Source organism: Oncorhynchus tshawytscha, unplaced genomic scaffold, assembly GCF_018296145.1.
Source record: "Oncorhynchus tshawytscha isolate Ot180627B unplaced genomic scaffold, Otsh_v2.0 Un_contig_878_pilon_pilon, whole genome shotgun sequence".
Taxonomy (NCBI): Eukaryota; Metazoa; Chordata; class Actinopteri; order Salmoniformes; family Salmonidae; genus Oncorhynchus; species Oncorhynchus tshawytscha.
In genome coordinates, this window is record NW_024609744.1 from 102,501 (window position 1) to 116,588 (window position 14,088).

At 45.5% G+C, this 14,088-nt stretch overlaps 2 protein-coding genes across 2 annotated transcripts in view; one reads left to right on the forward strand and one right to left on the reverse strand.

Moving 5' to 3' along the window:
- The window catches only part of LOC121845706 (extensin-like), a 7,549-nt gene extending 7,431 nt beyond the window's left edge, over window positions 1-118 (reverse strand). The window contains exon 1 of the mRNA XM_042317486.1: window positions 1-118. This exon is cut by the window's left edge and continues 48 nt beyond it. Within this exon, the coding sequence (XP_042173420.1) occupies window positions 1-118 (118 nt within the window).
- A 3,285-nt stretch (window positions 119-3,403) lies between these two features.
- obi1 (ORC ubiquitin ligase 1) lies at window positions 3,404-13,746 on the forward strand. The gene is made up of 6 exons (XM_042317487.1): window positions 3,404-3,560; window positions 4,043-4,178; window positions 5,026-5,117; window positions 7,288-7,509; window positions 7,821-7,909; window positions 11,268-13,746. Exons 1-6 carry the CDS (start codon window positions 3,489-3,491, stop codon window positions 12,934-12,936), a joined length of 2,280 nt encoding a protein of 759 aa, XP_042173421.1. The 5' UTR covers window positions 3,404-3,488; the 3' UTR covers window positions 12,937-13,746.
- The last annotated feature ends 342 nt before the right edge of the window (window positions 13,747-14,088 follow it).

Genomic DNA, 14,088 nt, shown 5'->3' on the forward strand with positions numbered 1-14,088 from the left:
GCTTGGTGCTATGTACCATGGGTGAGGAGGAGGGGGCTTGGTGCGATGTACCATGGGTGAGGAGGGGGCTTGGTGCTATGTACTGTGGGTGAGGAGGGGGCTTGGTGCTATGTACCATGGGTGAGGAGGGGGCTTGGTGCTATGTACCATGGGTGAGGAGGGGGCTTGGTGCTATGTACCATGTGTGAGGAGGGGGGGGCTTGGTGCTATGTACCATGGGTGAGGAGGGGGCTTGGTGCTATGTACCATGGGTGAGGAGGGGGCTTGGTGCTATGTACCATGGGTGAGGAGGGGGCTTGGTGCTATGTACCATGGGTGAGGAGGGGGCTTGGTGCTATGTACCATGGGTGGTGAGGAGGGGGCTTGGTGCTATGTACCATGGGTGAGGAGGGGGCCTGGTGCTATGTACCATGGGTGAGGAGGGGGGCTTGGTTCTATGTACCGTGGGTGAGGAGGGGGAGTTGGTTCTAATGCTTTTAATTATGTATCTATTTGGCCAACAATGGTAATTAAAACAATATATAAATAGAATATCTCTCATTGAGGAGGCCCCGTGTGGCACATTGTGTCGTGTGTGTTTGTCTTGTGCCTGAGTCACAAGCTGTAGCCTCTGTAAATACATTTCAACGGTATTTGAACTGAATTAGTTTGTCTCTCGCAGCCTCCAGCCTGCAGCTGTAAGACCCATTTCATGGCACGTTGAAATCATAAAGCTCACTTAAATCAAATGACGAGCGGTAAGGTTCTTATGTTCTTACGTTCTTACGTTCTTACGTTCTTACGTTCTTACGTTCTTATGTTCTTATGTTCTTACGTTCATTCTTATGTTCTTACGTTCTTACGTTCTTACGTTCTTACGTTCTTATGTTCTTACGTTCTTATGTTCTTACGTTCTTATGTTCTTATGTTCTTACGTTCTTACGTTCTTACGTTCATTCTTATGTTCTTACATTCTTATGTTCTTATGTTCTTACGTTCTTATGTTCTTATGTTCTTACGTTCATTCTTACGTTCTTACGTTCTTACGTTCTTATGTTCTTATGTTCTTATGTTCTTATGTTCTCACGTTCATTCTTATGTTCTTATGTTCTTACGTTCTCACGTTCTTACATTCTTATGTTCTTATGTTCTTACGTTCTTATGTTCTTATGTTCTTACGTTCATTCTTATGTTCTTACGTTCTTATGTTCTTATGTTCTTACGTTCATTCTTATGTTCTTATGTTCTTACGTTCTCACGTTCTTACATTCTTATGTTCTTATGTTCTTAAGGTTCTTACGTTCTTACGTTCTTACGTTCTTAAGGTTCTTATGTTCTTATGTTCTTACGTTCTTAACGTTCTTAGGTTCTTACGTTCTTACGTTCTTACGTTCTTACGTTCTTTCTCATGTTCTTACGTTCTTATGTTCTTATGTTCTTACGTTCTTATGTTCTTATGTTCCAAGAAGCATGTTCCCGCCGGCTGGGAATCAATGTACACACTTGTTTTGCTTTCACTCCTAACGACATTACTTTCTAAAGAGCTCTGCTGTGATGGAACCCTATTCCCTTCATAGTGCACTACTTTAGACCAGAGCCCTATAGAACCCTATTCCCTATATAGTGCACTACTTTAGACCAGGACCCTATAGAACCCTATTCCCTATATAGTGCACTACTTTAGACCAGAACCCTATTCCCTATATAGTGCACTATATTAGACCAGAGCCCTATAGAACCCTATTCCCTATTTAGTGCACTACTTTAGACCAGAGCCCTATAGAACCCTATTCCCTATATAGTGCACTACTTTAGACCAGAGCCCTATAGAACCCTATTCCCTACATAGTGCACTACTTTAGACCAGGACCCTATAGAACCCTATTCCCTATATAGTGCACTACTTTAGACCAGAGCCCTATAGAACCCTATTCCCTATATAGTGCACTACTTTAGACCAGAGCCCTATAGAACCCTATTCCCTATTTAGTGCACTACTTTAGACCAGAGCCCTATAGAACCCTATGTTCTATATAGTGCACTACTTTAGACCAGAGTCCTATGGAACCCTGATCCCTTCATAGTGCACTACTTTCGACTCCGGTCAAATGTCCATTTGGAGGCAAAGCATTGAGAGAAGGACAACAAGGGAGACACACAGGTCTAGATATGAGTAATGGCATTGAGAGGGGACAACGATGGAGACACACAGGTCTAGATATGAGTAATGGCATTGAGTTCTCCCTCTAATGTCAATGGGGATCCATTGTATTGTTGATTTGATTTGATCAGAGGTTCTCCCTCTAATGTCAATGGAGGTCCATTGTACTGTTGATTTGATTTGATCAGAGGTTCTCCCTCTAATGTCAATGGAGGTCCATTGTATTGTTGATTTGATCAGAGGTTCTCCCTCTAATGTCCATGGAGGTCCATTGTCTGAACATCTGATCTGAAACGGATCCTTCAGTTCTGTCCATGTCCTAAAAGGTTAACGCTGTCTGGTGTTCTGCAATCTGAAAACATGATGGATATGTTGTTGCAATTGGCATACTGTACAGACCATGGGGTATTGAACTCTGACCCTACGAGGTCCAGAGCCTGCTTCTCTTCTCTTCTAGTTGATCGTTAATATGACCCACCTGGTGTCCCAGGTCTAAATCAGGCCCTGATTAGAGGGGAATCACCCGCCTGGTGTCCCAGGTCTAAATCAGTCCCTGATTAGAGGGGAATCACCCACCTGGTGTCCCAGGTCTCAGTCCCTGATTAGAGGGGAATCACCCACCTGGTGTCCCAGGTCTAAATCAGTCCCTGATTAGAGGGGAATCACCCACTTGGTGTCCCAGGTCTAAACAAGTCCCTGATTAGAGGGGAATCACCCACCTGGTGTCCCAGGTCTAAATCGGTCCCTGATTAGAGGGGAATCACCCACCTGGTGTCCCAGGTCTAAATCAGGCCCTGATTAGAGAGGGGAATCACCCGCCTGGTGTCCCAGGTCTAAATCAGTCCCAGATTAGAGGGGAATCACCCACCTGGTGTCCCAGGTCTAAATCAGTCCCTGATTAGAGGGGAACAATGTAAAAAAAAAACACAGTAGAACTGGCTTCAAGATCGAGAGTTAAGTTTGAGGGGTATGGACTGCAATTTCTGGGGAGTTGGATTTGAGATCAGTTTTACCAGATTTCTTTTGACTGTAGAGTGGAAATAGATTTTATTTTTATTTTTAATAATTCTGTTATTTTGTTTAAAAACACACATTTTAAAAAAAAGTTGAAAATGTTCATGAAAAAAACAATATCCCCATGCCTGTCCTATCTGAGGTTGAAAGGCACAGGTTTTCTGTCAGGTGCTGTCTATGGTCCTGAACTGTGATGTCGTTTGTCTGTCTTTGAAACGCAAAGCCAGAGCAGCGGTACATTTTCTACCTTTTGGCTTTCCGTAGTTATGTGGTTTTGAAGGCGGGGCTTTTTGTTGTTGTCGTTTCTCGTCGAAACTCTTGAGCCAAAAAAACAATGGCAAACAACTTTCAAAACGTGACTCTTTCTCTAACTTTACCCATATCATGCCAGATCTGCCTTGGAAAGGTAATTCAGTTTATATTTTGTTGTGCTTTCCGTTTTGGAACAGCGTGTTTTAGCCAATGCAACTATTTACGTTGACAGAAATGCTAGCTATGCTAGTTAGCTGTTGATTAGCCAACGTAGCTAACGTTAGCTTCCTTGTCTAGTAAATATTCATTTAGCAAGTGATGTACATTTTGAACCTTCTATCGATTAGCTACTCATATTTGTCTGTGGGTGGCTAGTTAGTTACACATTTGTTGACTAATTACATAAACCAAATTCTTGTTTGCGGCTGCAGATCATGTGTTGTTAGCTAGCTAAGCTAAGCTAGCATCATGGTGCAATTTTAGTAGGAGGTTTTTGCAATGCCAAATATTAACTATAGTTGAACTTTTCATTGATTCATCTCACAGTAGCTCAGTGCCTACAATGCACGGATAGTTGTATTGCAATCGATCATTAAAATAACTCATTTTTTTTCTTTTTAACATTGCTATTTGCAGGTCCGCCACCCCGTTATCTGTGCCAATAACCACGTGTTCTGTTCTGGCTGCATGGACATTTGGTTGAAGAAGGCTAGTCAATGTCCTTCATGCCGAGTTCCCATCACCTCAGAGAACCCGTGCAGAGAAATTATAGGTAGGAGTAATGGCCTAACAGCTACTGCATAATATGTCAACCTGGTTATCTCTGCATAATATGACGACCTGGTTATCTCTGCATAATACATCAACCAGGTTATCGCTGCATAATATGTCAGCCTGGTTATCTCTGCATAATATGTCAGCCTGGTTATCTCTGCATAATATGTCAGCCTGGTTATCTCTGCATAATATGTCAGCCTGGTTATCTCTGCATAATATGTCAACCAGGTTATCTCTGCATAATATGTCCAGGTTATCTCTGCATAATATGGTTATCTCTTCAGTCAACCTGGTTATCTCTGCATAATATGTCAACCTGGTTATCTCTGCATAATATGTCAACCAGGTTATCTCTGCATAATATGTCAACCTGGTTATCTCTGCATAATATGTCAACCTGGTTATCTCTGCATAATATGTCAACCTGGTTATCTCTGCATAATATGTCAACCTGGTTATCTCTGCATAATATGTCAACCTGGTTATCTCTGCATAATATGTCAACCAGGTTATCTCTGCATAATATGTCAACCTGGTTATCTCTGCATAATATGTCAACCTGGTTATCTCTGCATAATATGTCAACCTGGTTATCTCTGCATAATATGTCAACCAAGTTATCTCTGCATAATATAAATTAGAAGAGAAAGGCCCCCCCCCACCCCAGAGTCTGGTTCCTCTCGCGGTTTCTTCCTTCTAGGGAGGTTTTTCCCCGTTGCTGGATACCTGTAAAGCAGTTTGTGGCAACTGTTGATGTGACAGTGGCTCAAGGTGGCAGAGTTACTGTGTTCGTGAACTGATTCCCTTACTGTGGTTCCTGTTTTTTTTTTTGTTATTTTTAGGGGGGACAAACGAGAGCGAGTCCAACGAGAGCTATTCTGTGAAGAAACACCTCCGAAAGACCAGGGGAGAGCTTTTGTTGAGGGAATATGAAGTAAGCTACATATGCTGCATGTTTCTACTGTTAGTCTGTCTGAGTGTCCCCTTTATCAGTTTCCCCATCTGGCAGTTTGGGATACAGAGCATTCAGAAAGTATTCAGACCCCCTTCACTTTTCCCACATTTTGTTACGTTATAGCCTTATTATAAAATGGTTTAAATTCACCCCCCCCCATCAATACCCCATAATGACAAAGCGAAAACAGGTTTTTAGAGATGTTTGCGAATTTATAAAAAATAAACTTATTTACATAAGTATTCAGACCCTTTGCTTATGAGACTCAAAATTGAGCTCAGGTGCATCCTGTTTCCATTGATCATCCTTGAGATGTTTCTACAACTTGTTTGGAGTCCTCCTGTGGTACATTCAATTGATTGGACATGATTTGGAAAAGCACACACCTGTCTATATAAGGTCCCACAGTTGACAGTGCATGTCAGAGCAAATACCAAGCCACGAGGTCGAAGGAATTGTCCGTAGAGCTCTGAGACAGGATTGTGTCCAGGCACACATCTGGGGAAGGGTACCAAGCACTGCTGATTACCTGGCCAATACCATCCCTACGGTGAAGCATGGTGGTGGCAGCATCATGCTGTGGGGATGTTTTTCAGCAACGGGGAGACTAGTCAGGATCGAGGGAAAGATGAACGGGACAGAGTACAGAGTACATTGTACAAAGTACATTGATGAAAACCTACTCAGGACCTCCGACTGGGGCGAAGGTTCACCTTCCAACAGGACAATGACCCTGAGCACACAACCAAGACAACGCAGGAGTGGCTTCTGGACAAGTCTCTGAATGTCGTTCAGTGGCCCAGCCAGAGACCGGACTTGAACCCGATCAAACATCTCTGGAGAGACCTGAAAATAGCTGTGCAGCGACACTCCCCATCCAACCTGACAGAGCTTCAGAGGATCTGCAGAGAAGAATGGGAGAAACTCCCCAAATACAGGTGTGCCAAGCTTGTAGCTTCATACCCAAGAAGACTCGAGGCTGTAATCACTGCCAAAGGTACTGAGTAAAGGGTCCGAATACTTATGGAAATGTGATATATCCGTTTTTATGTTTAATACATTTGCAAACATTTCTAAAAACCTGTTTTTACTTTGTCCTTATGGGGTATTGTGATGTTATTATGGGGTATTGTGATGTTATTATGGGGTATTGTGATGTTATTATGGGGTATTGTGATGTCGTTATGGGATATTGTGATGTCGTTATGGGATATTGTGATGTTGTTATGGGATATTGTGATGTCATTATGGGATATTGTGATGTCATTATGGGATATTGTGATGTCATTATGGGGTATTGTGTGTAGATTGATGGAAAATAACTATTTAATCCATTTTAGAATAATGCTGTAACGTAACAAGATGTGGAGAAAGTCAAGGGGCCCGAATACTTTCTGAAAGCACCTTGTAGCATCAGCGTTTCTCTTTTTGGGGCTGGTGCCCCCTTTTCATCGGGGGCCCCCTTTTCATCTGGGGCCCCCTTTTCATCTGGGGCCACCTTTTCATCTGGGGCCCCCTTTTTAAACTCGAGTGAGATAAAAAATAAAAAACTAGCATACAAGGAGTTTTACTATGACTTTGGCTGTGCATGACCGGACAAACCAAGGCTCGAGCCCTGATTCGTCCGTTAACATTTTAAAGGCCCACGTCTTGGCATTGGAGAGAGATTTTTCTAGCTAATTTCATGCAATTCAACACATTGCATCATGGGGCAGAGAGATTTAGTTGTTGCTTTAATGCTAATATCCTGCAATTCTAGACATTTTGCCATTACACTTATTCCACGTATACTTTGGACAAAATTAATTTAAATATGTATATAACTTAAAAACAAAACAAATTCTGAATAATTCAGTGGCCCCCAGTTTGAGAACCCCGAGCCGACATCAGAGATCCTCTTATTACATCAGAGATCCTCTTATTACATCAGAGATCCTCTTATTACATCAGAGATCCTCTTATTACATCAGAGATCCTCTTATTACATCAGAGATCCTCTCATTACATCTCAGAGATCCTCTTATTACATCACAGAGATCCTCTTATTACATCACAGAGATCCTTTTATTACATCACAGAGATCCTCTGAATCACTATGTGACTTCTATATGTAATTCAATGGTGGGACATCTTGTCTTTTATCGTTCAGGATGAAGTGGAAGGTCTCCTCAAAGAGAATGAAGAGCTGAGGAACAAGAACCAGATCCTGGAGTCCCAGCTGAAGACGGTACTAGATCCCTGTACTGTAACAGCCAGCCGGAGAGAAGACCGGGGTCTAGACCCCGGTGTTGTGGAAGAGTGGAGCAACAAGCTGAGAGCGGCTACAGACGGCTACAGGCGGATCAAACTGGATGTGGAGAAACTGAAAGAGGTATTAATGGGGGGTATTTTATAGTCGTTTATGTTCCTTGTACGTGGAGCTGACGGTGCAAAACATGGGAACAATCGTTGGAATGGTTCTTTGTGTAAATTAATCCTGTAATTTTGGGGTCGTCAACTGTCAATTTGACACGAAAGTAACAATTTATGTCACTATGGTATCATCAGATCAATGTCACATACATACAAAGATGACAATACACAATGTAACTGACAAATAATGTCTGAAGTTTGTGCCGTCCAGAATGTAATAGAATATATATATATATATATGAACTAAAAAGTTGTGTTCCTCTGCTCAAGGCTAACAAGATGTTGCGTTGTCAGACTATTGACCTGGTCCAGGAGAACGTGAGGTTGAAAGCGGAGGTTGCCAGTAGATCTCCTCAGAAGTACGTACAAGTCCTGTGTTTTACTGTTGTGTGTTTTATGGAATGTTCTGGAGTGGTTTCAGCTGGGATGGTAGTGGACGACTGGGTGGAATGTTCTGGAGTGGTTTCAGCTGGGATGGTAGTGGACGACTGGGTGGAATGTTCTGGAGTGGTTTCAGCTGGGATGGTAGTGGACGACTGGGTGGAATGGTGGGCTGGGATCACTGGATGTTCTGGTGGTTTCAGCTGGGATGGTAGTGGAGACTGGGTGGAATGTTCTGGAGTGGTTTCAGCTGGGATGGTAGTGGACGACTGGGTGGAATGTTCTGGAGTGGTTTCAGCTGGGATGGTAGTGGACGACTGGGTGGAATGTTCTGGAGTGGTTCAGCTGGGATGGTAGTGGACGACTGGGTGGAATGTAGTGGAATGTTCTGGAGTGGTTTCAGCTGGGATGGTAGTGGACGACTGGGTGAATGTTCTGGAGTGGTTTCAGCTGGGATGGTAGTGGAACTGGGTGGAATTCTGGAGTGGTTTCAGCTGGGATGGTAGTGGACGACTGGGTGGAATGTTCTGGAGTGGTTTCAGCTGGGTGGAATGGGATGGTAGTGGACGACTGGGTGGAATGTTCTGGAGTGGTTTCAGCTGGGATGGTAGTGGACGACTGGGTGGAATGTTCTGGAGTGGTTTCAGCTGGGATGGTAGTGGACGACTGGGTGGAATGTTCTGGAGTGGTTTCAGCTGGGATGGTAGTGGAAGACTGGGTGGAATGTTCTGGAGTGGTTTCAGCTGGGATGGTAGTGGACGACTGGGTGGGTTCTGGAATGTTCTGGAGTGGTTTCAGCTGGGATCTGGGATGGTAGTGGACGACTGGGTGGAATGTTCTGGAGTGGTTTCAGCTGGGATGGTAGTGGACGACTGGGTGGAATGTTCTGGAGTGGTTTCAGCTGGGATGGTAGTGACGACTGGGTGGAATGTTCTGGAGTGGTTTTCAGCTGGGATGGTAGTCTGGGTGGAATGGTTCTGGAAGTGGTTTCAGCTGGGATGGTAGTGGAATGTTCTGGAGTGGTTTCAGCTGGGGGTGGAACTGGGATGGTAGTGGAATGTTCTGGAGTGGTTTCAGCTGGGATGGTAGTGGACGACTGGGTGGAATGTTCTGGAGTGGTTTCAGCTGGGATGGTAGTGGACGACTGGGTGGAATGTTCTGGAGTGGTTTCAGCTGGGATGGTAGTGGACGACTGGGTGGAATGTTCTGGAGTGGTTTCAGCTGGGATGGTAGTGGACGACTGGGTGGAATGTTCTGGAGTGGTTTCAGCTGGGATGGTAGTGGGACTGGGTGGAATGTTCTGGAGTGGTTTCAGCTGGGATGGTAGTGGACGACTGGGTGGAATGTTCTGGTTTCAGCTGGGATGGTTCTGGGTGGAATGTTCTGTGGAGCTGGGATGGTAGTGGACGACTGGGTGGAATGTTCTGGAGTGGTTTCAGCTGGGATGGTAGTGGGATGGACTGGGTGGAAGGTTCTGGAGTGGTTTCAGCTGGGATGGTAGTGGACGACTGGGTGGAATGTTCTGGAGTGGTTTCAGCTGGGATGGTAGTGGACGACTGGGTGGAATGTTCTGGAGTGGTTTCAGCTGGGATGGTAGTGGACGACTGGGTGGAATGTTCTGGAGTGGTTTCAGCTGGGATGGTAGTGGACGACTGGGTGGAATGTTCTGGAGTGGTTTCAGCTGGGATGGTAGTGGACGACTGGGTGGAATGTTCTGGAGTGGTTTCAGCTGGGATGGTAGTGGACGACTGGGTGGAATGTTCTGGAGTGGTTTCAGCTGGGGGATGGAATGTTCTGTCAGCTGTGGAATGTTCTGGTGGTTTCAGCTGGGATGGTAGTGGACGACTGGGTGGAATGTTCTGGAGTGGTTTCAGCTGGGATGGTAGTGGTGGAACGTGGTTTTAGCTGGGTGGAATGTTCTGGAGTGGTTTTAGCTGGGATGGTAGTGGAATGTTCTGGAGTGGTTTCAGCTGGGATGGTGGTGGAATGTTCTGGAGTGGTTTCAGCTGGGATGGTAGTGGACGACTGGGTGGAATGTTCTGGTGGTTTCACTGGGTGGAATGTTCTGGAGTGGTTTTAGCTGGGATGGTAGTGGACGACTGGGTGGAATGTTCTGGAGTGGTTTCAGCTGGGATGGTAGTGGACGACTGGGTGGAATGTTCTGGAGTGGTTTCAGCTGGGATGGTACTGGGTGGAATGTTCTGGAGTGGTTTCAGCTGGGATGGTAGTGGACGACTGGGTGGAATGTTCTGGAGTGGTTTCAGCTGGGATGGTAGTGGACGACTGGGTGGAATGTTCTGGAGTGGTTTCAGCTGGGATGGTAGTGGACGACTGGGTGGAATGTTCTGGTGGTTTCAGCTGGGATGGTAGTGGACGACTGGGTGGAATGTTCTGGAGTGGTTTCAGCTGGGATGGTAGTGGACGACTGGGTGGAATGTTCTGGAGTGGTTTTAGCTGGGATGGTAGTGGACGACTGGGTGGAATGTTCTGGTGGTTTCAGCTGGGATGGTAGTGGACGACTGGGTGGAATGTTCTGGTGGTTTCAGCTGGGATGGTAGTGGACGACTGGGTGGAATGTTCTGGTGGTTTCAGCTGGGATGGTGGTGGAATGTTCTTGGTAAAAACGATGACTAATCTATTGGTTCAGGTTCTCAAAGGAAATTGGTTTTGGTCAAGAGTTAATATATTTTATCTGGAATCCATTTGGTATGTTATCTGTCTACGGATTCAGGTTCTGTTTATCAGTAGTGAGATGAACTAATATCCATCTGTAATCACATTGATATGATCAACTATTTGCGCTCCCTGTTGCCTCAATGCAATGTGCCCCCCTTTGGTGTTCTTCATGGTGACATTCTGTACCTCAGGACCTCTTTTTGAGAATAAGTGTTTAAATAGATACTTTTCAGCATCTGGGGTCAAATGCAAAAAAAAGTATTTAGTCAGCCACCAATTGTGCAAGTTCTCCCACTTAAAAAGATGAGAGAGGCCTGTAATTTTCATCATAGGTTCACTTCAACTATGACAGGCAAAATGAGGGAAAAAAATCCACAAAATCACATTGTAGGATTTTTAATGAATTTATTAGCAAATGATGGTGGAAAATAAGTATTTACAGGCCTCTCATCTTTTTAAGTGGGAGAACTTGCACAATTGGTGGCTGACTAAATGCTTTTTTGCCCCACTGTGTGTATATATATATATATATATATATATATCTATCACTGTATAGTTTGATATATATGTATTGTTTTTACCCCTAAAATATCATTTATATGCTCTCAAATTCAATTCTTACTCTCATCTTTCATCTTTCTGCTCTGAACCACCCCTCAGGTTTGGCCGGTACACGGTAGCAGCGTTGGAAGCTAAGATCCATCAGTACGAAAGAGATTTGGACCACCTGAAGAAAGCTCTGGAACGTAGCGACCAGTACATAGAAGAACTGGAGGCTCGGGGTGGAGGGGTCGCGGAGAGGCTCCCTAGAAACCCGAGAGAGGCACCCCAGGGCCACACCGATGCCCGTCCAGAGAGCACCTCCTCTGGGGAAGGTGAAGCCGGGACCAGGGTCCACTATCAGAGGATCAGTGACACGACGAGTAGTCTGAGTGACATGGAGAAGGCCTCCGTCTGCTCCGGTCTGGAGGGAGAATCCAAGACGTTGTCCGCTCACCACAACTACCTCCTGACGACCTCTAACGCCGTGGAGCTCGACGCCACCGGCTCCGACACGTTCCGGGACCACCGGAGCGGTTTCGGCGTGACCCTCTTCGGACAGAAAGACTCTATAGATACCGATAGGATTGACGCCATCGTTCCCTCTGACCTCTTCCTGCTCTCCACTCCCTCCTCCGCCTTCCGCTCTCTCAGTCTGAAGAGTCCCAGTGTTGGTGAAGACAAGAAGCTTGGTTATAAGACTGTGACCCATCTGAGGAGACTCCGTTTTGAGGACAGTGTAACACCCAGCAGTAGCAGCAGCGTCTCCACCGTAGCAACTAAACGGTCCAATCACACTGCTCAGTTGTCCAACGGGGTGTCTTCCTGTAACGCAGCCGAGCCGGGACTCTCCACCACCACTGAGCCGTTGTTCTGGGCTGCAGCCTGGCAGAGCCGCAAGGCTTCTGATATAAACTCTGTGACCTCTGTGACGTCACCCAATCACAACGGAGAGGAGGAGGAGAGGAGACAGCTCAACACGTCTTCAGGGTCGGGGCACGGCGAGAGAAACCAAACCGCAGGAGTCACCACGTCCCGCGATCTGACTGAGGACGAAGCCTTCATGGACGAAGCCTTCATGGATGTAGCCTATCTGGATAAGATCTCTGAGCTGGACTCTATGATGCTGGAGGGGCCAGAGAGCTGCGGCTCGGCAGGGTCGCACCTGTCCCTGGCTTCCTCCCTGACTTCTGCCGACACACCGGACTTGACCCTTGACCTCAGACTGGATGTGACCCTGGTACCTGAGGTGGAGGGCTGCTCTGAACTCTTCCTGGATCCTGACTCTGAGCAGGACCGAGGTGGAGGTGGACAGACAGAGCCGGAGGGTTTCGACTTGGCGTGTGGGATAAAGGGAACCTCTTCCTCTCCGGTCACAGTGTCAGAGACTCGGGCAGCTTGTCTAGCGCCCACATCTACGACGACGGGAACCGGGTCTGGATCCTCCTCTGGGAGAGACGCTGGCAGCGGGGACCACAGTCTTCTAGACTCTACGGGGCCTGCTAGAGAACAGGGACACCTCTCTGACCCCTCTCAGACCGATGAACTGTCCTTTGACCTGCTGTTTGACCCCTTAACAGAGACCCGGACGGGACCAGGAGGGCCTTCGGCCTGGCAGGCCTCAGCCAACCACCACCATGACATCTCGTCTGACTGCTGCTCAGCAGATAGACCTGGTGGAGACGCTGTGAGAGAGAAGAGCGCGGTGACTCCTAGTCAGGCCACCAAACGGAAGTCTCACAGTCCTTTTAACGTCGGCAGTCCCTCCAAACATTCTAAGTTTATGTGATGGAGTTACCATGGCGCCCACGTCACTGTAGACCAGCCCGGGCGCCAGTCTGTTTCTGATCTCTAAGACAGCTCTTTATGGAACTGTGGGATGCGATGCCCTGGCAGAATCTGCGACCAGGCTCCCTTCTTTACGGTGTCTTAGTCCCAAGTGTCATGTTATTCCCTATATAGTGCACTACTTTAGACAGGAGTCCTACGTGGGGGCCCTGGTCTACAGTAGTTCATTATGTGAGGAATAGGCATAGCATTAGCAACACAAGACTGCAATCGTTAACCGCTTCTTTCAAACTGTTGCTAATGCTAACTGCTTCTTTCAAACTGTTGCTAATGCTGACTGCTTCTTTCAATCTGTTGCTAATGCTAACTGCTTATTTCAATCTGTTGCTAATGCTGACTGCTTCTTTCAATCTGTTGCTAATGCTGACTGCTTCTTTCAATCTGTTGCTAATGCTAACTGCTTCTTTCAATCTATTGCTAATGCTAATGGCTTCTTTCAAACTGTTGCTAATGCTAATGGCTTCTTTCAAACTGTTGCTAATGCTAACTGCTTCTTTCAAACTGTTGCTAATGCTAATGGCTTCTTTCAAACTGTTGCTAATGCTAATGGCTTCTTTCAAACTGTTGCTAATGCTAACTGCTTCTTTCAAACTGTTGCTAATGCTAACTGCTTCTTTCAAACTGTTGCTAATGCTAACTGCTTCTTTCAAACTGTTGCTAATGCTAACTGCTTCTTTCAATCTGTTGCTTATGTGTATGTGTGTATCGGCATCAAATTATTCCTGAAAATAAAACTGTTATTTTCAGTAAATTTTGTGGAATTTGTAGACCAATTATTGCAACAAATAAAACTTCATTTGATGGTGTAATTAAAAAAAAAACCGCTGTTTTGAGAATGACTGTCACCAATGTACACTTTACACACGGTTGGACCTTTTCATGTTATCTAGCCAGAGACCTACTCTACCGTTCAAAAGTTTGGGGTCTCTTTGAAATATCCTTGTTTTTGAAAGAAAATCACATTTTTTTTGGTCCATTTTAAAATAACATCAAATTGATCAGAAATACAGTTAACTGAACAGGCAGTTAAACCACTGTTCCTAGGCCGTCATTGAAAATAAGAATTTGTTCTTAACTGACTTGCCTAGTTAAA

Coding starts and splice junctions, on each gene's coding strand:
- obi1 (XM_042317487.1), top strand. CDS start 3,489: ATGGCAAACAACTTTCAAAACGTGACTCTTTCTCTAACTTTACCCATA. Junction 4,179..5,025: donor CCCGTGCAGAGAAATTATAG/GTAGGAGTAATG, acceptor TGTTATTTTTAG/GGGGGACAAACGAGAGCGAG. Junction 5,118..7,287: donor TTTTGTTGAGGGAATATGAA/GTAAGCTACATA, acceptor TTTATCGTTCAG/GATGAAGTGGAAGGTCTCCT.